This window comes from Cyprinodon tularosa, unplaced genomic scaffold (assembly GCF_016077235.1).
Source record: "Cyprinodon tularosa strain WSP-4 unplaced genomic scaffold, ASM1607723v1 ctg18, whole genome shotgun sequence".
NCBI lineage: Eukaryota > Metazoa > Chordata > Actinopteri > Cyprinodontiformes > Cyprinodontidae > Cyprinodon > Cyprinodon tularosa.
Genome location: NW_024038608.1, coordinates 1,651,588 through 1,677,473, shown reverse-complemented (window position 1 = coordinate 1,677,473; position 25,886 = coordinate 1,651,588). Strand labels below are relative to the sequence as shown.

The following is a 25,886-nucleotide window of genomic DNA, read 5'->3' as shown; positions in this document are numbered from 1 at the left end:
ACAAAATGTAACAGCTCTGTAAAGACTCACCATAGAGCATAACATAAAGTTAACATGACTATAACAGCTGAACGCAGCGATTTCCATGTTGCTCAGCAAAACGCTTCACAAATGTATTTAAATCCAATGAATTTGTGCGTTTTGATTTGAGTTCAACTAAACTTGATAGTCTCTTTTCTGTCATAGTTGACCGCAAATATGTCTTTCTGAGCCTGAGACGTCAGGCCTAACTGACATCATAGTTAGAGAAATAACGTTCTGCTACCTGATTTTTATCATCTCTAAATCAGCATTGCAGCTATGCTAGCTACATTGTGCTTTCATTATGATTTATAGATAGTTAAGTTTTTACCTGTTTCATCCCTTGTCTCCTCTCCCCATGACCCCTCGCTACCTCGCTTTGCTCCATATTCGGTTTTCAAAACTTATCAGTCTCAGTCGCTCTGGCGTCATCTCGTGTTGCATTCACTGCAGTCCGACATCGGAAATTAGCGGTCGTAATTCTCAAATTATCCATCATTTATAAGCCTCGCCACCCCTTACCGCCAACTGGGGTGGCAAGGCTGTCATTTGCCTAATTCTGGCCTCCTTCCAATAATGACCTGGACCAAGATGTACCTGAGTTAAAATAAAGGCCCCGGCCTATATTAGAATATTTACTGTAAGAAAGTCCGGTTAATTAAGAACTGCAGATAGAACAGAAAGTGTGTTTCGGGGGAAAAAATGTTAACAAAAACATAACCTACAGCTTTTATAGCACAAAAATAAAGTTTCTTACCTTTAAGATGAAAGTAAAACGTCTGTACGCCACCTTAATCAAAGAACCACCGACTAATTGCTACCCGTCCTCATGCTAGCGAGACACGTGCTTTTTTTTTCTAACCTGGCTGAACTTTAACCTCACGTAGGCCGGCGTCTGCGTATAAAACAGCTCAATTAACTAAAACTTTAAACCTATTATTTCCAAATTTTCTAAGTGTAACAATTAGCTGGAATTCAATTAAACCACCTGGCCTGCGCGTTACTGCCCCCTGCAGGCGCAGCACGGAATCAAACATCTACGTGCCTGAATGTTTAACATTTATAATATTAGTGTCCTGTTCAGTTTTTTTTTTAAAAACACACATTTCTTATAATACAAATATAAAACAAAATTCTTTATCTAAATCTTAAATGTACAGGACAAAAAAGTTTAAGGTGGCTTAAAAATGTCTAAATCCAACATTAAATGTTCTTTACTGAGGAGTTCAATGTGAAAAATAAATAATTTGAATTAAAATCTAAATATTGTTGGGTGAAAATATTTTTTATAAAGCACCACATTCTGTGTTGATTTTAAATAATGCCAAACATGAAACACCTATTCACACATATTGGTCTGAACAGTTAAAGCTGTGGTTAAATAATGAAATCAATGTCAGACACATTTATACAGAAACCCTTGAACAAAAACACATCCCTGGTGGTTAAGTGTTAAATTTTATCTTGCATTTTTACTTAACTTCCCTAAATTATAGATCAAGAACGATCACTTTTATACAAACATTCACCGGTGTAAAATAAAAAGCTTTTGACTTCCATCTAGAATCGGGTGTAACAGAAAAACCCGTTGGTGACGATATAAATTGATCAAAAGCACACAGCTGTAAATCTTAATAACTTTATTGTCTTTGTTCTCATGATTTTACAAATATGATACTTCTGCAATTCAACTTTAACTGTGCAACACAATGGCATTATGGACTGTTAACCGGACGTCCCAAAGAACATCCGTGACTCCAGAAGGTTGTGAATCCTGCAGGCCAAAAAAGGCCTTTCATGTAAGTTTTGACCGTTTTAGTGTCATCCACGAAGTGTTTTTTTTTTTTTTTTTTAAACGCAACATCCTGCCTGCTGGATTCACTAGCAGCTTACACGTAATGGTCCACGGGTGATGTAATGGCGGCTACTTTTAGGTCGGAGAGTGACTCCTCGGACTTGGGCTTGAACTTGGACAGTCTCTTTGGATGAGGCTGGTTTTAACTGGTCAGGGCTGCTATTATTTTTTTTTCCTCTTAGAAATGGGTGATCTCGCCATGTAGGTTTACAGATAAGAACAATGGCATGCAAGACTCACATACAGACCCACTTATTTATTTTTTTTTCTCCATTTAAAAAAAAAAATAAGATTCCGACATGGTGGAAACACCCATCGGCCAAGCGTATTTAACTATGCGGAGGACAAGTGAATTTCCTTTTTTTTTTTTGTTCATTACTATGGCCGCTAAAACCATTTAAACACAACAGCTGGCTTCTTTTCATATTCAATAAGTCCCTCTGTGAGGACATTATACATCTCACAGTTATATTCTTTTTCTACACCATTTTATAAGAAACTTGATGTGCTTTTTGATTTAAAACTCGGGAAACGCTGAGAAAGCTTTGCATTTCAGTACCAGTCAAACCCTAAGACCCCCCCCATCCTCTCTATCCCTCCCCCACCAGGCGAGTTTATTGCAAATGAAGTGATAGATAACCTCTGAACAGCAACACACACTTCAATATGGCACAAGCGTCTGAGATGACCGAGATACGACGTCGTCGTCTGCGTAGAGGGCGAATATAGAAAACCAAACCACACCATATCTGAAAATATTAAGATGGTAATCGATAGGAAATCATGCAGTCTGATGCTCTGCAAGCTAAAACCCATAGAGGTAACTGGAAAAAAAAAAAAAAGAGAGAAGATGTTGCGCCTTACAAAGGTTTTGTGTTATTCCAGGGCTGGATGAGGATTCCTTCGCTTCAACAATTTGCACGCCGGCTTGCAATGAGGAGAGCGAATCAACCAGGCCTGAAAGTTACACTTTTTTTTTAAATTAACTTTGCAAAAATTAAGCAGAACTACTTTAAAGCACTCGTTTGCCTACTGATGTCGCGCTGAGACATCCCGTGTGCTTGTCTTGCTCAGCTTTGGCACCGTCCCTGAGGTACCCGACCGGAAATCTGCAATCCCCGCCCCCTTTTGTTGAGGATCTTGTTGTCTCTGGAGTGTTGAGGAGAAATCTACAAATGAAGGCATTTTCCTCCAGCCCTTTCTCCACTTACAAATAAATATCGTTTAAAATAAGGGCAAATTGGTAAACATAAAAAAAAAAAAAAATCTATGTAGTGGCTTTATAACGTAACACTCCTGCTTGGTCAAAGAAAGAAAGAAACATAATGAGGAAAGATATATCTAGAGTGGTTGTTTTACAATGGCGTCAACTCTGTCGAAAGAACGACCCCCAGTTTTTGTAGTGTCTTTTAGAACCGCTTCGCTCGGATGGAGAACGTGCTCCGTCTGATCCAAGGCTTCGCTCTCTGCTTAAAGGATGCGAGGCGGGGCCGCTCAGTCGGCGTAGTGCATGATGGACTCCACGTAGTTGCCGGGAAAGAGGCCCGTGGTCCCGTTCATCACGCCCTCGAACCAGCCGTCGTCGTTCTTCTTGATCACGTAGATGATGGCGCCCTCCTGGAAAGATAGCTCGTCCTCTTTGTCGCGGGTGTAGTCGTAAATGGCCACCACTGGGGAAAGGAAGGGTGATGATGGGAGCTTTTTTTTTTTTTTTTTTTTGAATGAGAAATCAGATGCGAGAGCAAACCTTTCTCCAAGTAGCTGTGTGGGGCCCACGGCGGGTCTTCCTCGGCGTAGGGGTCGGTGTACTCCACCACTGCCGACTCCTCTTCTTCCTCGTCATCCTCGTAGTCCTCAGGCGGAGGAGGTGGCGGTGTAGGCTCCTCGAAGACCGGGTCGTCGGCAGGTGGCGGCGGAGGCGGCACGTCTGAAACTAGAGGCAGATTAAAAATAAAGCAAAATGGCTGATTGAGCGGGAAACACAGGTTTTAGGAGGAAGCTACATGCAAACTATGCAGTTCCAGGAACAGATATGATAGAAAAATATGATAACTGAAATAAATCATCATGCATGTAAACAAGTGTCACAGTTTGCATGCCTTCTTCAGAACAAGCCACCAAAATCTGCTGCCACAGAAGCCTCCAATTATCCCACATTCAACTGATTGACAAAATGCCATCTCAAACAAATATGTTTTCACTTTTTATTTGTTCTGAATTTGAAGATGGTGGCTTCCAGAATCAGATGATGTTGGTGGGATGACCACAGGAGGACAACGTCAACGCAAAGAAAAAGGGAAAGGATCCTAGACATCAGCTGCTGAGGAGCCGTGCAGAGGGAGCAAGGAGCTAAAAAGCTACTTACTAGTCTCCTGAACTCGGGCCACAAAGCCCATGAGAGGCAGCTGGGGGGTGATCTGCATGGATGGGGGAGGGGGCGCGTGTGGGCCTGCTAGCACCAGTACACAGAATCAGACACCAGGACAGCGTTAGAGAATAAATAACAGAGAGTTAATGAACAGGGAAAAAAGAGAAGCAGAGTGATATAACAGATTCTTTATCTCATCACCATTTAATTTTTCATCTTACCCCATTAAGTAAATATTTATGTTAGGAAACAAAATGCATAGCTAATCACACCGTCTGGTTTCAGCATTTACACACTAATATAGAAGCAGATTTCTGGAGGAGAAACAGAAAAAATGTTGCAAAGAAGAAAAAAGAAAAGAGGCGGAGCTTCCCGATGGCCATGTTGACACCAAGCACTGGAACAGAACTCCTATAAAAGACTTCAAGAAACTGGAGAATAAAACAAACTAAAGAGTGATTGATTGGTTTATAATTGAATGTTAGTGTTGAAATAAAACATGAATTTAAAAGAAGCTTTTCAGTTTGTTATTAACCTTTCCTGCACCTTCTGAAAGCCTTCAGATCTACTGTATTTACCGTAATTTTCGGACTATAAGCCGCACCTGAATATAAGCCGCAGAAGCTAAATTGCATGATTTGTACATATACAGGCCGCAACGGACTATAAGCGGCAGGTTTTTTATGTTTATACACAAGCGGTCTTGCGCTCGCAATGTCCGTCTTTCTCGCTGTCGCTCTGTCTCGTACCACTCGCGGTAGAAGTCTGCTTCCGGAGGACCTCCGCATTCCCGCGTGCGGTTACCGTACTTGTGTGTCGAAGCAAATGTGACGTCAACACGGTGGATGGTAAAATCCAGAGATTTAGGTATTACCCTAGTGGCTGTTAGCTGTAAAAGTCTATAGATAAGCCACATTGTTATATAAGCCGCAAGGTCCAAAAATGGGGAAAAAGGTCGTGGCTTATTGTCCAAAAATTACGGTAATTGGGATTTAATTTAAAGCAAGAATATTTGTAGTAAACCCAAATTTCAATAAAAAAATGCAACCCAGAAATGAGATTGAAAAACATTTAATCAAAAAAGGTTTTAACTTTGCTGCCTTCTGAGATTTTACTTTTTTGTAATAGATTTTATTTTATATTTAATCAAATTTAATTTAAAAAAAAATAGATAATCCGCATTGTTATATAAGCCACAAGGTCGAAAAATGGGGAAAAAGTCGCACTTATAATTCGAAAATTACGGTAATTGGGATTTAATTTAAAGCAAGAATTTTTGTAGTAAACCCAAATTTCAATAAGAAAAATGCAACCCAGAAATGAGATTGAAAAACATTTTAATCAAAAAAGGTTTTAATTTTGCTGCTTTCTGAGATTTTACTTTTTTAATAGATTTTATTTTATATTTAATCAAATCTAATTTTTAAAAAGTCATAAAAGATTCTTTTTCTCAACGTTACTTTTGTTACCTCTCAATTTTTTTTATTTGTTTCATGGATTACATTCTCTTCATTTCATGCCCATTACAAATGCTCGCCTTTGACCGATAAAAAGTTTGTTTCTAACATCCACGCTGACCAATAGAAATGCGTATTCCCTCCTCACTCCAGAGGAAAGCCTGCCTTCAAACGCAATAAAAAACAAAAACAAACAATGCATTTCTGTCAAAAGAGAATTTTGAAGAGACGGAAATCAAAATGTCAAATCTTTCTATTTGCAAATGCAATAAAAAGAAACTGGTAAAATTGTTTAAAAAAGAAAACCTTGTTCGAAATATTTGACAAAAATTGATTTAAAAAAAGGAAAATCTGAAAAATTATTAACTTTTTAAAAAATTGAAATCAAACCTGAGAAAAAAGCAAAGGTACGTTTAAAACCTTATTTTTTTCTTAAAATATTGTTCAAATTTCCATTTATAAAACATGTTATATTCACGGAACATAGTTCCAACCTCAAAAGGACGGATGTTTCCAATCTTTAGAATAAACAGAGAGTCCCCCCCTTACTCTAAAACAAAGGGGTAACTTGTGTTAAATGATTGAAATACATTAAAGTTTGTGGTAACCATGACGCCCTCGCGTTACCTTGGTTCTGGACAAAATGCGGCCCTCCGTTCAGCTGGCTCTGGTGGGCTGCATTGGGCTGGCCTGTGACAGACGACGGCCGGCGGAACGGCAGGGATCCCCCGACCTGGGGGTTCTGGGGCTGCTGTGCTGGGCGGTTCATGCTGTAGAACTGAGGAGCACCTGTGAGCGGACAGCAGGGGGCAGCAGAGAGTCAGTCCTCAACATGTACAACTACTTTATGTCATTTTTAGGCTTACTCTACAGATTGGTTAATCTGTGGAGTTGAATTTAATGTTACAATCAGTTAAACTGATTGTTATGGAGACAGAAATGTAAAATATTCACTGAAAACAAGAAGTAAATAAAATAAAATGAGGGACAAAGAAAACACCAGCAGGCATTTTACATCAGAACACAGATGAGGAAAAAAAAAAAAAAAGAGTGTCGACGACGTCCATCAGTCGCAAAAAGCAGCAGGTTCTTCCTCAACAAGCGGACACACCATAACTAAGCTGACAGCAACACTTTAGTGTAGAAGTCAGTACAGAGCAAAGACTGGTCAATGCTGGCAGTTTTAGGTGACAAAGCAGCGTCCAAATTTAAATTTAAAGGAAGCATGGAGGTGTTGGCGGACAATAGTTTCAACAACGTCCACCCTGATGATTTATTCAGCCAGGGAGACTATACAATCTAAAACATCCTTAAAATATCTGTGTAAATATGGCTAAAAAACGAAAGACTGAAGGACTTATGAATATCCTCTCATACACTGCAAAAAATATCTACAATTAGAAAACATTTCTTAAAATAAGTTTATTTGAACCTTAATTTGAACACGCAAGTCAAATTACAGGCCTTTTGACCCCTCAAACAAAACATTCATATATTGTGCACATGAAATGCAAAAAAGACGCTCTTTAATCATTTTAACTAGACGTGTTTTCTTCCGTTTTTTTTATCCGATTTGAAATATCGCATTAGAAGAGCTTGGTCAAAGCAGCAGAATTCAAAATGACTTGGTAAAGAAAAAGTTTTACGCTTATTTGAGGTCGTTTCTGATTCTTTCGGGACAAAAGAAAATAGAATCGCACTTTCCCCTCGATGTCTCCAGATGACTCTAACCAACGCTAAAGCTACCTAACATGATAAGTACAAAATGCAAAATTTCAACGCATTCTTAAAAACCTCCATTACTGATTGTGGGTCAATGCTAGCTAACCAACTCTTCATGTCGTCATTACAGTTAACCCTAACCCTAATCGCATAACAATTTTACGCTTTGCATCGCATGGTTCCACCTGCTTCAATGGATATAAACATATCTAATTTGCATTTTCTTTTTTTCCAACATTTTAAAAGTTCTTTATCATGCTAAGACAGAAACACCGCTAGTGTAAAAAAAAACTTGGTGCTGAAAATCTATTTAGGCTCAAAAAAGGACTATTTAAACACTATAAGGATGGACGTTTGGTGGATATAAGTTTTTTTTTTTAAAGATTAAATAGTTGTTGGTCTTTTTTATAAAGGAATAAAGTGTGACTGTGCCTCTTTAACAAACTGTTTAATACAGCTTCTCTACGAGATCTGATATCGGTCACAACACTATGATCGTCGCAAATCTCTGTACCTCAAAAAAAGAAAAGAAACAAAGACGTAGAGCAACATGTGGAAACACAAATCTTCAGGCTTTAAGCTTTGAGGGGAGGAGTGATGGAGGCTGGAAACGTGCATGATTGGAGGAGGGGGGTGGGGGGGTCACACTCACCTTGTGCGGGGTTGCCATAAGAAGCAGGGCCGGTGTTTGTGGGGGCCATGGAGGCTGGGAGCTGAGGAGGGGGTGGGGGGACAGGTGGAATCTCAACGGTGGGGTTAGGGGCTTGTTGGGGGCCGTCTAGGACAGGAGGAGGCGGCCCAGGGGTGGTGGCAGTGTTAGGGGGAGATTTGGCTGTGTTGGGTGGGGGAGGGGCTGAACCTGATGGGTGGGAGGGGGTGTTAAAGGTCAGGAAGAAGGAAAAGAAAAGAGGCGAGGAAAGATCAGAATGAGACGAGAAAGAACAGCAGAACCGGTGCGATCCAGATTAGTCCAGTTAGTTTCAGGCCAAACGATGACGGAGGGGAAAAAAAAAAAAAGGACAATAAAATTAGAATAATAAGTTACCTGGAAATACTGTGGGCGGGGCTGGCGTTGGCACGGCGATAGGCACACCCACGCTTCCGCTGCCGCTGTTCTCCCTGCTGCTGCTGCGACTGCTGCTGGGATGGCTTCCCCCGCTGCTCCCACTGCTGGTGACGGGGCGGCAAGACACGTCAGACAGCAAAAACAACCCAATATGGCGTCCTTTACACCAGAAGGTAGTCCTGGTTCCGGACTACCTTCTAACATGAGGAACCACAGGAAGCTAACCGGCACACTTCATTTGTTTAAAGGTACTTTAATACATCGCATCTATTCTCACCAACAGCCGTCTGGTGATAATAAGAATGAAAGGATCCAAATAACTTCTCTAAATACAAACATAGCGGATAATAAAATGCTAACCTTGTATCCTAAAAACAGAACTGTTTTCTTTATGCGACACCCTCAAGAAGCACCAATGTGTTAGCGTGACTTTCTGAAATGACTACGACAGGGATTAAACAGAAACAACACAGCCAGAGGCCTGAAGAAGGACAGATAACACAGGTATGAAGAGAAATCTGTTCCAATATTTGGCTAAGCAAAAAGCTTATTGCAAAAATGGAAATTTGAGGGAAAAAAGCATTTAAAAATAGGAACTTCTTATTAAACTTTACCAAAAAAAGGTTTGCCAAAATAATTTTTTTTTTTACAGATTTTTTTTTTCCCACTCCTTTTTGGGAACTGAAAAAAAAGATGGACAGAGAGCCTATGCACACAAAATCACACACAAAAGAAAAAAAGTTAAAAACAAAATCCTGAAAAAAACACTTAATTAGAAATTTGAAAATCTGAAAAAAAAAAAAAAAATTTGAGAAAAAAGTACTAAAAGAAATTTTAGGTGCTAGATTAAAAAAAAAGGAAATCAAAACGAAAACGAAAAAAATAAAAATAGAAAATATAGAAAAAGATGGTTTAACAATTTTTTTCTTTTTTACTTTCATGAAAAAAAAATTATTTGACAAAGCCACAAAAAAGGGACAAAATTTTAAAAATGTAATGTGAAAGAATAAAAATTCAGTAAAGGAAAAATAAAAGGTAGAAGTTTTATAAACACTTTATATTACTACTTTTTTAATTATGTTTTGCATGTTTCATTCTTGAAACATGTTTTCGTTACATTTCCATTTATACATTTTTTTTCTTTTGCTTTCTAAAATACTGGAACAAGTTTCTCCCCATAATGCAGTCGCAACTTGAGAAACAGACACAAACACGAGATGACGTGAAAGCAGGAAGCATCAGCGAGAGGTGGAGAGGAGGAGGAGGAGCTCTGGATGAAGATGAATTCAGAGGAAATTCGAGGGGGGAAAGTTTTCTGTCGGACAGATGGAGCGCAGATCCAAAACCATCCTTGCCGTCTTTCTCCTGTGAGCGGGCGGAGGCTGGACGGATATCATCTTCTGGAGCGATAACGCTCATCAAAGTCGGAACTGACAGGGCTAAAGAGGAGTCCTTACGACGAGACGTTTCAAAGAAGAAGTGGAAAGATTTTCACAAGCTGGCTCCCTTAGAGGGAAGTTTGCAGGAGAAAAAGGAGCTCGTTTAAAGCTTCAGAGTAGAGAGGCATGCTGGGAAGTGGGAAAGGGGGCGAGGGAGGGGTACCTGTACGTGCGGTTCCTCTGACTAACGGACGCGGTGCGTGCAGGGCTCTGCTGAGGGGGCGCCATGTTGCGCGTCGGGCTCGAGACGTAGTCGTTAGGGACAACGGGCGGACGCACCGGCTCGAGCGTCCGGAAGGGGGAGTGGCGCCTGTGAGGGGGAGGTGGGGGTTAGAGGGAGTCCAGGGGTGGGGTGGGGTGGGGAGGGGTGCATTCAAAGGTGAGTGTTGGGGAAAGGAGGGAGGAGGGGAGGAGGAGAGTAAGAAACAAAGCAAACTTAAAATAATAAATGACAAATGACAGATGGTGAATATGGGGGCAACAGGTGAGGACTGGAGGAACGACACACTTACATGTTCCTCGTTGAAGTCGGGCTTTTTTCCTCTCAAAACGCTGCACGATTTCATCCTTTCTATGAAATATAAACTAATCTGTCTATATTCACTAAAAACTAACCAACCTAAAACACGTGGAATGATTATCTCTGTAGATATTTCCCACTTTCCTCCATCGACAGGTTTCCCTGTTTTGGAGAATTTTTTTTTCCTTTTTAATAGCTGAAAGGCATAAATTGGTAAATGGAAGTAAAAGAGACAACAACTGTTTCATATTTTGTTTAGGATTGTTTTAGATTTCGACTTTGGGCGTACAGCCAAATTAAGGAGAAAGTGGTGGCCATGATGGTTGAAGTGAAGCCAGTTTATTCAGTATCAGGAACAGTTGGCCAAAAATGAACCGAAACCTTCAGGAGAAGCTTATGGAAGGAAACCCAGTTGAGAGGGAAACTCCAAGCAATGCTTAGGAAATATAAAAAAAATATATATATATAAACCTCCACTGTGAAGTGGATGGAATTAAAGTTAGCAAATCTTACAAAAAAAAAAATATATATATAAGTTTAAGTAATAACTAATTTTCTTTTGTTTTTGGGGTGTAACTATTTACTTTCAGATCTTTATTTACAGTCCAGTCATTTTTGCTCTTTATACGTCATTTTTTGGATAGAAATTAACTCCCTCTGGTCGTATAAAAAGTTGTTTTGTTATTTTCTTTAAGTGTAAAGTAACTCGTCCGGTTTGCATATTATTTCTGGGTTTTAGGCTTTATTTTTGATGGATTTTTCCGCAAATAACCCTTCTGTGTATATTTCTGATAACAATATGAAGGTATAACAATAAGGAAGCATTGGGGCTATGCTAGTTAGCACCTTCCAGCAAGGTTGAGAAAATAATAATGTTGGGACCCGATTTAAGTTTTAAATAGTTAATATCTCCTTATTTAAGATAAAAGAAAAAATGTGATTCATTGATTTTCTTTAATACGTTAAAATATATCTAATCAAAATTTATATGTTAAAAATTTTTTTTTAAAGGACCAAGATCCAGTGTGAAAAAGCACAAAAAAGAAAGAAAGAAAAGACTGAATAAAATATGAATGTTTGCATTCACATGCTATTCTTCGCCTCTGCTAATTATTTAAAAAAAAAATTAAAAAGACATATTGATTGATTTTCTCTAAAAGCGGTTAAAATCCAGAAGATCACAAGATCAGACTTAATTCAGAGCTCATCAACAATGCACTCACTGTGGATTTGCACTTTTTTTTTTATTAATTATAATATATTTAACTTTAGATGCTGTGTCTTTGTTTTTGATAGGAAGATGTATTTTCTTTCTGCTTGATATTCTATTAGGAGACGGTAGAATTTGCTGTAGATCGGTTACTGTTGCTTAACTGTGAAGCATTGCAGGATGGCGGCATGTCTGTTTATGTCAGTTCATGGCACCTGGTGTTGGAAATCTATTTAGGCTCAAAAAAGGACTATTTAAAAACTATCAGGACGGATGTTTGGTGGCTATAACTTTTTTTTATGGATTAAATAGTTCTTGGTCTTTTTTATAAAGGAATAAAATGTGACTGTCCCTTTAAGAAATGGTTTAAATCTATTTTTGAGCTATGTGTGCGTCACTCTAAATTTTTTTACTGGAAAAACATTTATATACGGATTTAAAGCTGTAAATTTATCACAACGTTTAATAAAAGGATCTTATCTAGAAAATAAAATGTTAAAACTGTTTTTTTTTTTCCCATTTTCTCTTCCAACCAGGAAGTAGTTTGGTAAGCAGGAACAAGCTAACCCGTCCAACAGCAGCAGCTCTGATGAGGAAGCAAAGATTCAGCTATCTGCAGAGAGGTGCTGATCACTGTTTGGATGCATAAAGGGTTCCATGTAAAGCAGCCTGGAGTGGTCAAAATAAATAAAAGATGGAATATATATGTGGGGGAAAAAAAAGAAATCTGGGAGGCTTTTTTGCTTAACAATCAAAGAGGATGATGTGCATCTTGAAAGGTGATGAAAACACACCCATATGGGTCAATAGGAAGGTGTGGACACACTGGACTTCTCACAGACAAACATAGTTTCATAGACAGAGAGACACAAACAGCACCTGAGGACAAATATACAAGCTGAGGATGTAGAACGCCTGGAGGATTAACACCCTATAAATTAAACTTTTATTAAAAAGTTAATAAATATAAAACATGGGAGATGCTCAGCCTGTGTGAGGAACTGCAACAGAAAACAAAACCTTAGATTTCTACTCAAAAATCATCCTTACATATTGAAAACAGATCTTTTTTTTTATACAAATCTGACTACAATCAATCCAACAGTAGTTCCTCCTCCCATTTTTTTTATTCTAAGAAATCCGCAATTAATAAATAGGGGAAAAAAAGGTTAAAATGTATTTTTATATCATTTGAGTACTTTTTTTTTTTTTAGTATAGACTTCCGTGTCTATTTCTAAAGATTTTGTAAGTTAGATTTTTTTTTTTCCTTCCACTTAATTTTCCTCTAAACTGCCTTTTTTCTTTAGGTTTTCCATCCTGTGGATTATAAAAGGGGTGGATCAATGTCAGGGCTCATAAAAACACACTTTTGAGCATTGGTCCCCAAACTACGGCCCGTGGGCCGCATCCGGCCCACCTCCACATTTGGTCCGGCCCCCTGAACAATGCCAGAGAGTATTTTCATATAAGTGTTTTTTTATTTTTATTTTTTTATGTATTTGATAATAAAGTTGGACATTTGGAATAAAATGTTCCTTAATTATAAAGTTTTTTCATTATTAGCTATTAGTAACTATTTCATACACACATACAACGTGACAATGTTCCACCCTTTTGAGGTCCCCCAGCAAAAAATCTTAAACCCGCCCCTCTCAAAGAGATACGGAAGAGGATAAGGGCCATTCAAAAAAATTAAAATAATAGTCTATTTAATTCAGACTTTTTTATCAGAATACTGACTTTATTCTCAGAATTCTGAGGAAAAAGTCAGAATTCTGAATTTAATCTCAGAATTTCTTAGACAAAAGTCAGAATTCTGAGGGAAAAAAAGTCAGAATTGAATAGTCTTTGTTTTCTTTTGAATGGCCCTAATCCTCTTCCGTAAAGAGAGAATGGAGTAATGGCGAAAAGATTAGGTAAGAGAAATATTGATTCAGAATGCAGCGCATTTAGCCTGAATTGGACAAACGATTATTTTTTTTGTTCAATGCAAAGAAAAGGCTGTCTGTCTCATCTGTCAAGAGGCGGTGGCGGTATTCAAAGAATATAACCTGCGAAGACACTATGAATCCCGTCATAAAGACATAAGTCCCATCATAAATGTAGGCACTGTTGCAATCGTCACAATTTTTCTGTTACAAACTGACCCCGGCCCCCCATCAGAGAAGGGAAAAGTTATGTGGCCCTCACAGGAAAAAGTTGGGGGATCCCTGCTTTTGAGTGTTAAAAATCCAATTTCTTTCCTAAGAGAAACTGAATATTGGGGATTTAGAAAGTGTGTAATCTGTTTTTAGTTTCAGTATCTTTGAGATTAAAATCAAACCTTGAAAAAGATTTTTACAAACAGAAAAGGAGGGTGTACCTAAAGAGAACATATCAACAGTAGAGTTTCAGTTTCTCAGCCTTCACCAGGTAACATCCAGGCTTTAATAAAGCATGAACTGACGATGCTTTATTAATGATGACCTGAAAGAGGCGAGTTAAGCTGAGCTCAGGTATCGTTAACCCGCCACGCATGCAGCCCGACCTTCTAGAAAGGGAAAACAGTTGAGCTCCAGGGGAGCTGCATTACCTTTAATGTTGCAAACCATCTGAATTAAAGGAACGATTTTAAACAACCCCAGCAGCTTACATACCCAAGGGTTCCTTTTCCCGACATGGGCGGGCTGGGGGGCTTCTGTGTGGGGGGGTTGGTGCGAGGAAGAGCGCCTCCCCCGGTTTTCATGTTCTGAGCGCTGGCCTGTGGCGGGAGGACAGACGAGTGAACACAAAAATAATGCTTCTATTTAACAGAGGAAAATACAAATTAGAAGCTACACTGGAAAAAAATAAAAATTTCTTAAAATAAGAGCATTTGTTCTTGAATTGAGGAGATAAAAGAGACATTTTGCCAATAGAACAAGATAATTTACATTTTGGAATAAGAAAAAACAATTGCATCGTCTTATTTCAAGTGCATTTTATCTAATTATCATATTTTAAGAGTAAATACTCATTCCATTGGCAAATCATATGTTTTACCTACTCAAATTAAGGGTAAATAAACTTGATTAAAGAAATTTTTACTTATTTCTAGATCATTTTTTTCCCCAGTTTATAAAGCTGGAGGCAGAAAAACAGGAGACAAATAGTCCAGATGGACCTTTGGTTGGGGGTTAGAAGTAAGCAGAAGGTAAACAAAGATATAAATATAAAACATAACAGCTGAATAAATTTACATCTCTGTTGTATAAGTTAAAAGTCCATATTAAAGATACACGGTCACATTATTTGTGATTTTTTTTATTTATTTAAACATCTTTATGACAAATTACAGCTTCTTTCTCCTGTAGTATTTGTTATTTCTGTCTGTTAATCTTTGTTTTTGCTCAGTGTGTTGTTAAATATAGCCTTTCTGTGCATGATTAAAGAACAACATGTGACTGGGATGAAGTCACTGTGCAGGAGAACAATTTGTCAATAAGCTGAAGCAATGGAGGCAAACAAGTGAGAAACTTCCAGCATGGTTGCAGAAAAAAAAAAAAGAAGAGTCTAAAATCAAGTTTAAAAAAGGCTCAAGAGGAGTTTTGATTCCAAGAGGGATGAAACTCTAGTGCTGGGAAAACAGTCTGACCGTTGGAGAAGACTAAAGCTGGAGCTAAAGTGATAGATACGCAACTACATGTCCTAGCTAATAGCGCTAATGTTGTTAGTGTTGGTTTAGGTCTTTCTTGAGGCCTCTGTTTATGTTAGCTAACCGCGCAATGGTGCTGGAGTTCTATTTAGGCTAAATAAAGGCTATTACGACACTCTCTGGATGGATCGTTGGAGTATATGGCTTATTTGATTACAATCAACTTTATTTTGGTTTTTTTGCTATAAGCATACAACGTGACTATATACATTTAACGGAAACCTCCTCTACATTCATAGCACGCCTTCTGCAGGGAGAACGGAGCCTTTTTATACTTTCTTCCTCTAACTTTACGTCTTTATACATCGCCTCGTTTCTCATCCATTCTAGATAGAACGAGAAGCACATTAACATAGAGCTGCCAAAGCTATCTATCATTTTGAGCGTAACATCAGTTAACTGCTTATTCAAGATCATTTGTAATCTGAACCGCACCACAGTCAGAATCAGCAAAATAAAATGATAAAATTGACAAACAGATGAGTGCCTGAAGCATTAGAAACTGGATTTATTTCAATGCTTTTTAATGAGGCTTTAAACAATAAGCCTCCATGTGAAGATGTAACTAACAAGTCATAATATGTTAGTGATGGAACGGTTTATGAAAACCGTCCAAACCGTTCGATTCGACTGTCTCGGTTCGGTTCTCGTGTGTTTCGTTCGGTTCATGCGCTGCTCCTTTTTCTCATAGGCGAAGCGTTTACACTCCAGAGCAGAAGGTGGCGGTACTGCGACCAAAGCCAACCACCAGTAGAAAACAAGAAGAAGAAGCGAAGCAGCGTAGCCGGGTGTAGCAGAAATAAATCAGTTGTGGAGAACTGTGTGGGTATGGCGAGTGGGAAAGCACAGGAGCTGGAAGACGCGCCAGCAGCACTTTATAGGTCTGCTGTATGGGACCACTTTACATTTAGAGTGACCTACGATGACGGCGGAAAAGAATGTTGTGGATAAAAACAGCGTGCAAGCATCGTGCAACACGTTTTGTTTATGCTAACAGCAACACAACCAACATGTCAGGCTAACAATCAACAAATACCGAACCAAACCGAAAACCGTGACCACAAAACCTTGAACCGAACCGCGGATTTTGTGAACCGTTCCACCCCTATAATATATATATTGGAGTTCATAGGTTTTATACTGATATACACTATATTGCCAAAAGTATTTGCTCACCCATCCAAATTATTGGAATCAGGTGTTCCAATCACTTCCATGGCCACAGGTGTATAAATTCAAGCACCTAGGCATGCAGACTGTTTTTACAAACATTTGTGAAAGAATGGGTCGCTCTCAGGAGCTCAGTGAATTCCAGCGTGGAACTGTGATAGGATGCCACCTGTGCAACAAATCCAGTCGTGAAATTTCCTCGCTCCTAAATATTCCACAGTCAACTGTCAGCTGTATGATAAGAAAATGGAAGTGTTTGGGAACGACAGCAACTCAGCCACGAAGAGGTAGGCCACGTAAACTGACGGAGCGGGGTCAGCGGATGCTGACGCGCATAGTGCGAAGAGGTCGCCAACTTTCTGCAGAGTCAATCACTACAGACCTCCAAACTTCATGTGGCCTTCAGATTAGCTCAAGAACAGTGCGCAGAGAGCTTCATGGAATGGGTTTCCATGGTCGAGCAGCTGCATCCAAGCCATACATCACCAAGTGCAATGCAAAGCGTCGGATGCGGTGGTGTAAAGCACGCCGCCACTGGACTCTAGAGCAGTGGAGACGCGTTCTCTGGAGTGACGAATCGCGCTTCTCCATCTGGCAATCTGATGGACGGGTCTGGGTTTGGCGGTTGCCAGGAGAACGGTACTTGTCTGACTGCATTGTGCCAAGTGTAAAGTTTGGTGGAGGGGGGATTATGGTGTGAGGTTGTTTTTCAGGAGCTGGGCTTGGCCCCTTAGTTCCAGTGAAAGGAACTCTGAATGCTTTAGCATACCAAGACATTTTGGACAATTCCATGCTCCCAACTTTGTGGGAACAGTTTGGAGCTGGCCCCTTCCTCTTCCAACATGACTGTGCACCAGTGCACAAAGCAAGGTCCATAAAGACATGGATGAGAGTCTGGTGTGGATGAACTTGACTGGCCTGCACAGAGTCCTGACCTCAACCCGATAGAACACCTTTGGGATGAATTAGAGCGGAGACTGAGAGCCAGGCCTTCTCGTCCAACATCAGTGTGCGACCTCACAAATGCGCTTCTGGAAGAATGGTCAAAAATTCCCATAAACACACTCCTAAACCTTGTGGACAGCCTTCCCAGAAGAGTTGAAGCTGTTCTAGCTGCAAAGGGTGGACCGACGTCATATTGAACCCTATGGATTAGGAACGGGATGTCACTTAAGCTCATATGTGAGTCAAGGCAGGTGAGCAAATACTTTTGGCAATATAGTGTACGTAAATAACTATGTGATCGTTTATAGTAACATTCACACAAAGTTAGATGTTCAAAGAATTAAAATTTCATTGAGAAATTTATACTTCATCCAGCCTGAACTGCAGTTAGCCAGATATTTTATAACAAAGGAACAGGAATCTAACGATCGACCCTACTGTCACTACTAGGGCTGCAACAAACGATTATTCTGCAAATCGATTAATCTGTCGAATGTTTTTTCGATTAATATTCGGAAGGCAAAACTTTCCTTAAAGATGTTTTGCTAAATTAAACAAGGTGAAATCAAAATGTTACCACTTGCAGATTTCTGGATAGAGCATATTGACAGTTTTTTTTCTTATCTTAAATGCAAAATGTTTACTTTTTTTTTTTTTTTTTTACTATTTTGGTATAATTGCTGCTCACGGTGGGCAGCTCTGTCAGCTAAAGTTATGTTGTAGAGTTTCTACACTTCAGTTAACGATTATCGACTACTAAATTAGTTAAAGATTATTTCAATAATCGAATTAATCATTTCAGCTCTAGGCGCTCCATACATCCCCAAGGATTTCCAAACAAAAAAGCATTGTTAAAATGACGTTTTCTGCTGCCTTAAGAAGACTTTTGAGCCACGTTACATCACCCGAGTTTGGCGGCAAAAGTTGAACGCATCATAACTAGTAAGGAATTACAGTAAATCTTTAGGACAGGAATTAAAGGTGGGAATCTGAAGGTGTGGATACGATAAGATGGAGATCCTATAAGGAAGGAAGGAGCTCCTGTGGTCCGGAAGATACGCCTACATTTATCTCTTCGGGAAAATCTGTCTTAATTCCTCATCTAAATGTCTTATGCAACAACATGTGGCTCAAATATTAAATGCTGGACAGATTAAAAAGTTGCGTCTTTACATTATAAGATGAAAAATTTTACTAAATTGATCCTCTATCAGAATTAAAACAGATTATAGAAACTGAACAATAAATACAAAGAACCAGAATAAAACAGAAATGAAGCCCACTCCCACTGCAAGGTCAAACCAATCCACCAACACCCCCTCAAAATAAAACAATCCCCCCACCTCATGTCAGACTTTTACTTTAAAACTCTTACCTTAAACCTTTGCAACCACTATGGTTGACAAAGACATTTTGGCAAGCGTTAGGAGAGAAAGAGACCAGAAGGTTAGCTGAAAGGGAAACAGCTTTGATGAAAAGCTTGTTGTTTAGAAACAAGGAATCTTTGCTCCCTGAGAAAAGGGAAACAAAAAGCCAAAGTGTCGGGAGTGAGCCAAGCTTTTTTAGATTAAAACCACTTTTAATTTGTTATATGAGAGAAGAAAAGGGTTGAAATCTGTGTCCAGAAGGAGTTAAAGGAGTTTAGATTCAGTTTCCTACTGAAAAAGACAGACTTATCGATTGTTTTCTTAAATTACTTCCCTCTCAAATTCACTGAAACCAGAGAGCTCTCTGTTTGACCTCTTCATGTCCTCCATATTTGTTTGCAACAACTTAAACCCACAAATCTTGTCAGAAAGTCATTTTTTTCTCACAATAATTCATTTGACTTTGACATAAAAAAGGCTCTAACATTAAATCGCAGTTAAAACAGTTTAGTCAGCTGTAAGCTGGGAGAGAAAAGCTGAGCACCTTGACTCCGTGGCCCATGTCGTCCAGCAGGCTGTAGTCGACGGGTTTGCGGATGTAGCGGACGGGCCTCTCCGGGTTGGCCGGGGCGATGATCTTGTGCGTGCGGGACGTGTTCTTGTTGGTGGTGAGGATGCCAATTTCTCGCCGTGCTACTTTCTCTTTGTGGATGTCCACCGTCTGAGGGATTGGAAGCAGGAAAGGCCTTTTTATTAAAAAAAAATACTTTATCTCAGATTACGAGATTGAAGCGAAACAGGTACCTGTGAGATATGATTGATGGAGGACTCCATGCGGCGCAGCTGCGACGCCTGGATGTCAAGCATCTGCAGCACATTGTTGGCCAGCGTGTTGATCAAGTAGGCCACGCTGGCCAGCGACTGGGTTGTGTAGTTCTTAGTCTCCTCCAGCGCCCTCTGCTTGTCTGGAGACTGAGAATAAGAGACATTCACAAATTACAGCAAGCCAATGAGAGTTTTCAGACAGTCTAACGAAGCTGCTAGAAATATCTGTTTTAAATTGCATTTTTGTCAGATTTTCAAACTCCAGCTTATTAGAAATGGGTGTTTACTATCAGTCGGTGCCTCGTTCTGTGAAATATTGACCTTTTTATGTGTTAAAGACATTAGCTTTAGCGACTAGAGGTGAAAGTTTTTGCATAACCCTGCATCTATCCAAACATGAGGCAAATAAACCAAAAAAAAACCTCCTAATCAGACGGAGATCTTCCCTTCTAGGGCAGTGCTTCCTTCTGGAGTGTTTCTCAAAAAAAACAAACAAAAAAAAAGGTGCCACCTCTAGATCTAATCTTAGCGTGGGTGCCGCTTTTAATCAATTGCTTTGGGAAATGTTGTGCTGCTTAAACGGGAGCAGAAAAACCCATTTGTTACGGCCACATCCACCGGATCGATCCCCGACAGCACAGAGCGTAAACACACAGACAGCAGGTCACAACAGTCTCTGGTTCCATTCCTCCATTTAAAACGAGACATCCACAGCAAATGTTTCCCATACGGCCTGAACTGATACATTTGGGAAAACTAGTCTAATATATTAGGAACGACAGGATGTTGACATTAAAAATCACAGTACAGCAAAGGTGCTGGGATTCTGGGTTTCAATACAATGATATAAAATCATTAACATACCAGAGTATTTTATTTATAATGGATCGTCATTAGGTTCTACAGCACCATAATGATCTAAAACTACCAGATTAGGGCGTGCATGACCAGCACACATGACCAATGTACGAAGGCCTTTTTCCTCGACGCAGGCGACCGGGGTTCGAATCCGGCCTGTGGTCGTTTTTCGCATATTTCTCCCCCTCTCTCATACCCCCTTTCCTGTCAAAAAAAGAGCCACTAGTGCGGTAAAAACTCAAAAAATAAAATAAATGAAGCAACCAGGTTCTCCAAACTCGAAATATGACAACCATCTCAGTCCCCTGGTCCAAATCCCACAGGAAAAAAACGTGCAAAAGCATTTTCAAGCACTGTGGATTATCTTTCATTCTGTGGGAATGACTGCCTAAAAATCAGAGAGGCTGTTCTTTAAGCTAATTGATCTGGATGTAAAAAGTTCTTCTGATGTTAACAATTTATATTGTCGGAACTCCAATGTTTTTTTTTTTTTTAAGTGGGTGTGCAAACGTGTTGATTTTACTTTAAAAAAAAGAAAAAGTATGTAAATAATAGGGTTGGGCAATTAATTGCATTTGCATTATAATTGCAATTTAGGAAAAATGTCAATTTGAAAGCACAGAAGTATTCAGATTACATTTAACAGTAAGAGTAAGACACTAAATTTCCACCTTCAGCCCTTTAGGTGGCGTTAAGACACTTAAAGTGGGTTTGCCGCCTCACAGGAGGGAAGAGAGAGTTGCAGCTAGAACGCAGATCCATGTATTTTATCAGAGGTAATAACTTTTCATGCAAAGGTTACACAAAAGTCCTGCAATTATGGACTCTGTATAAGTAAGCTTTCAAGGTCATGCAAAAAAATGAAACCCTATAGTAAAACATTTACATGATTGCGTTTATTGCAAAATAAAATTGCAATAAAAATCGCAATATTGGTATAAAATAATCAAAATTTTGAACAAATTCATTCAACCCTAGTAAATAATTGTTTTAATAGATGTCGATGGGCCCAAAATAGGTAAACATTTACTTCTGGTTACAATGCCATCATTGTAGAATAGTGGATTGAAGTCACTGGGACTGAGCTCAGAAGCTAGTATCTCAGTGAGAACTACATTAATCAGATTCAAGCCAAAAATGAGCAGAATGAAGGAGAATGTTGGTTAACCTTTTGTCTACGTTCACACTGCAGCCTGAAGTGACCCAAATTTTTTTTCCCCCATATGCGACCTGGATCTGATCTTTTCATGGCAGTCTGAACAACACAGTTCTGATTTTCTCCAATGCGACAAAAGTCATTATTCTGGGTCTTGCTATGAAGAAGCGGCAAGAAAAAACACAACCATGGCAGACGATGATGCGGAGAGCAGTATTTATGTTTAACCATCTTGAAAAGTTTGTGTTTTTATGGATGAGAAAGATCGCTAGTTGCGCTCCGGCACATGTTTACTTCTGTAAACACAGAGCACGCTGGCCTGTGACGTCGTTGCAGCCTCTACTGTGCATGTGGGACACTTGCGTTTTATGACTGCAGTTCACACAGGAGGTCACATAGAAGTCGCATGTATTTGGAAATGTGAACAGCAAAGAAAAAAAAAAAAATCGGATTTCACACAAAAAAATCGGAATTGAGCATCAAGGCCTGCAGTGTTAACGTAGCTATTCCATTCTGGATTGGTAAAAATATAGGAGGATTAAGCAACAGTTAAATATATTAGAAAGAAAATAACTAAAGAACAGAAAAAAAATAGATTGAAAGAATAAAAACAGTTTTTTTTTAACAAAAGGGTATCTTTTTAGATGGAGCATGGTATGACATCAAACACCATCGCTCAGTGTTGTCTCTTTTTCACAAGCAAGGCCAGCATGCGAGCGGTTAGCCTCTAACAGCTCAGCCACAACTTGCCCAGAGATAGCAGTGTAGCATATGAGCCAAAAGGGTAAAAAAATCAAAAGGTTCACCAAAGCACGGTCCCCTTGCTAACAGCATTTATAAAGTTACGCGTTACTGCTTCACAGAATTGGAAGTTTCTTCTGGATGGTGTTTTTATCCATAATTTATCCCTGTTTTTATCGGGCCAGAAGAAAAATTTTCTTCCAGTTCCTTTCGGAAGAACCTAGAAGGTCAAATTTACTGAAAAGTTTTGTTTCTTTTGGTGAATATTTTGCCTTAAGCAGGCCCAAATCCAGTAATAACCTTGAGGTGGGATTTAATATCTACAAACCAGGGTGGTTTTGGCACGGTGCAGTGTTGAACCACTGCCCCAACATCTTGTTTTGGTCAAAATGTGCTAAACCCATCCTTGTAGTGAAATTTCAAGTGTTGCTTCTTTAAATGTTACTGGCTGGAGGGAGTTTAAAGCTTCAAAGCTGTGTAGCTATCAGCTTTAAAGCTTTCTAGTTTGGAGAACATATATATTGACACTATGAAACATCCAACGCTTTTCTTTTGTGCATTTATTCATATTTTTATGTAATAAGGGAGTTACTATCCACCATTAAAGCTGAGATTACAGGTCATGCAAGTGGGTCAAAAAGAACTGGAATCTGCAGACTGAACAAGCTTATTTGATAAGATATATATCATACATCAGCTAACTAAGGACTAAATGGTTCCAATTGACCATAATACCAAATTGGTTAACAGTCAAACATTGTCCCGCAATTTCCTCATTGCGGGACAATAAAGGGATTTTCTATTCTTATCTATACAAAGGTGTTCAGAAGTCTCCATCTGTAAGATTTTCATGTATTCTCTCTCCAAATAGGACCTACTCTTCTGCAGAGGTGTCAAGTAATGAAGCACAAATACTTCGTTACTGTACTTAAGTACACTTTTCAGGTATCTATACTTTACTCCATTACTTATTTTTCCTTCTACTTCTGACATCTACTCATTACATTTTAAAACAAATATCTGTACTTTCTATTCCTTACATTTTTAAAACAAACGTTACTCGTTACTTTTGGCTTCGGTTAAATGTTTATAAATATTTATTTCCCGTCATGTGCGCCAGATCATTGCCGCCATCCAACTCTAGTGAAAACTAGTGTAACTGGATGAGTCATATAACGCAAACACTCATTGGTTAGCTAAAGGAAATCATCAGAAGCAAGCAGGCGTTCTTCAAACTGCAAACATGAATTGTCTATGCCATGCTACAATGTCGGATTCAGAACACAGGTGAGAGCGTATCAGGAGATGGAGACAAACAAGACCTCCCTCATCCTTGGCCCTATCTCAAAGAATTTTAAGAAAAAAATTTAGCTTTCAGTTCATATCGTGGCATCTGGCTGTTTTTTTAAAGGTTACTTTATACTTTTATACTGTTAGTAGTTTTTGGAGCACATACTTTTTCACTTTTACTTGAGTAAAGGGGTCAAGTTGATACTCCAACTTTTACCAGAGTGCTTTTAAACTTCAGGATCTATTCTTCTACTTAAGTAACAAACGTATGTACTTTTTACACCACTGTTCTTCAGTGGAAGGCTTACAGGTTCAACAGGTCCAAAGCCTTTCATGACTGATGCTGTTACTAGAAACCTGGCCCACATCCAGAGTGAGAAGTGACTCATCTTAATAGCATTCTCCTGACAAACGCTTTAAAGCCATCTGACAGCAACAATGCAGGGAGGAAAACCTGCCAGACAGCTGGATGCCATCCTCCACCTCCTCTCCAGGAGAAGCTGTCAGACCTGATCGAGTCAAAATTCCTCCATGACACCTTCTAAGGTAATTCTGTCCATCTCAAACAGGATCAGAGGGTGAAGTTGTTAGAAAGAGTTGGTTAAACCACCCTGTCTAGCAAAGGGATAGTATGATGGAGGGCTGCAAGCTGGACACCCTGAGCTTCACTCTCATTACTGCTGAAATATAACTTAACAAACCAGAGCATTGAAAACCAAGCTATAATCATCAGAAAGATGCAACAAAGCAAAAAAATAAATAATGAGCAACACAAGCAGCTGCTGGCTCCCCTCCTCCCATCAGATCACCATTTTAATACAAGAAGGCAACGAATTCAAGTCAGCTGCATGTTGAAATACACACAGAGCAACAGATAATAGACTATTAACAAACACACAAAAAGTTATTCATGTGGAGGCTTTTAAAAGCACGATAGAGTACTTTCTGAGGCACCGCTTAGCACCTTAAATCAGGGGTGTAATCGTGTGATCACAGCGGTTGGTCAGATTAGTCAAAGTGTATATCTTTCATCGACAGCCGTCTGATCCACACAGACCGGAACTATTGATTTAAATGCCCGCTTTATCATTTCTCATTTGGGATTTTTCTTTTTTTAAACGGCTAGGATGAGGGGAAAGTGGCTAGCTAACGAGCTACAATACATTTACACCACAACGTTAAAAATGTAAACCTACAAGCTATAGTGAGTAACGTCGATAACACTAAATAAAACCATGATACTGTTTGATTTAATCCCAAATAAGTGTCGTTTGTTTTCGCTTTAGCAGAGGGTAGCTATCAAACAGCGTTAGCAACAGTTAGCCTAGCATTAGCTCGCCGGAATCAGGGATGCGAGTGTTTAAAATCGGAGCCAAAAAATGAAACAATAACCTACTTGGACATAGTTGCTTTCGCAGTACTCGGCTACTCTTTCCAAGTTGGTGAAACTGTCCAGCAGAGCGCTTCGCCCCGCTGGAATCTCCTCTTCTAGAAGCATTTGTAGCTCCGCCATTTTCACATCTTTCAGCGGAGCGGGATGCAGGGCTCCGCTGCGCCTCTAGCGGCCGCCTGTGGAAGCGGGGCTCCGCTGTGCCTCTAGCGGCCGCCTGTGGACCAGCAGGGGAAACAAGGCTGATTTTTGAAGAGGAAAACTCACTTTCCAAATTTAGTGCAACACTTCATTTTATTAAAATAAAAATCATATGACGTTTAAATACCAATTAATAAGTTTAAATTTCAAATAAATTATCTGTCTTGGTTAAGCCTGCTGGTCATCTATACTCAAACATCATGTAAATTTATTCAGATAGTACTAAATAAATGTGTAAAATACGCATACCTATTAATAAAATACATTTTTGTAAAGTAAACAAAAACAACAAATTTTTGGCACAAGTTTTATTACATAAGAGGCTTAAAAAAAAGTGAACGCATTGTTACAAATGTTACAAGGCTCTTCAAAATTTGGCCTGAAACAGTGATGAAAATAACAACAAACATTTGCAACAAACTCGTACTCGAAAATATCTTTGTGATTTAAAAAAAATGTGTGTTTACCCATTTTTTAGATGAAAAATCTGCTTGAAAACAGGACAAGAGCGAAACATTGTATTAAAAAAAAAGGAAAATCTAATTCTGAGTAATTTTTCCATCTGTAGATTATCCAACAAAAAGAGCTTTAAGTTCAAATAGTTTTATTTT

The 25,886-nt window shown here is 39.1% G+C and overlaps 1 protein-coding gene across 22 annotated transcripts; it reads right to left on the bottom strand.

Moving 5' to 3' along the window:
- Window positions 1-1,646: 1,646 nt before the first annotated feature.
- Window positions 1,647-25,262, bottom strand: abi2b (abl-interactor 2b). Of its 22 annotated transcripts, none has more exons than XM_038282074.1 (12): window positions 25,081-25,262; window positions 19,619-19,786; window positions 19,359-19,535; window positions 18,823-18,840; window positions 14,296-14,399; window positions 10,092-10,238; window positions 8,469-8,590; window positions 8,076-8,282; window positions 6,329-6,490; window positions 4,242-4,328; window positions 3,624-3,809; window positions 1,647-3,546 (listed from the first exon to the last, which is right to left on the bottom strand). In XM_038282074.1, exons 1-12 carry the CDS (start codon window positions 25,195-25,197, stop codon window positions 3,371-3,373), a joined length of 1,671 nt encoding a protein of 556 aa, XP_038138002.1. In that variant the 5' UTR covers window positions 25,198-25,262; the 3' UTR covers window positions 1,647-3,370. The 22 variants fall into 22 exon arrangements, with proteins under 22 accessions (XP_038138002.1, XP_038137999.1, XP_038138001.1 ...); XM_038282071.1 differs by having other exon boundaries at window positions 8,469-8,593; window positions 25,081-25,261; XM_038282073.1 differs by having other exon boundaries at window positions 4,242-4,325; window positions 8,469-8,593; window positions 25,081-25,261.
- Window positions 25,263-25,886: the final 624 nt, after the last annotated feature.

Coding starts and splice junctions, on each gene's coding strand:
- abi2b (XM_038282071.1), bottom strand. CDS start 25,197: ATGGCGGAGCTACAAATGCTTCTAGAAGAGGAGATTCCAGCGGGGCGA. Junction 19,787..25,080: donor GCGAAAGCAACTATGTCCAA/GTAGGTTATTGT, acceptor TCTTATTCTCAG/TCTCCAGACAAGCAGAGGGC. Junction 3,810..4,241: donor GGCCCGAGTTCAGGAGACTA/GTAAGTAGCTTT, acceptor ATCTGCCTCTAG/TTTCAGACGTGCCGCCTCCG.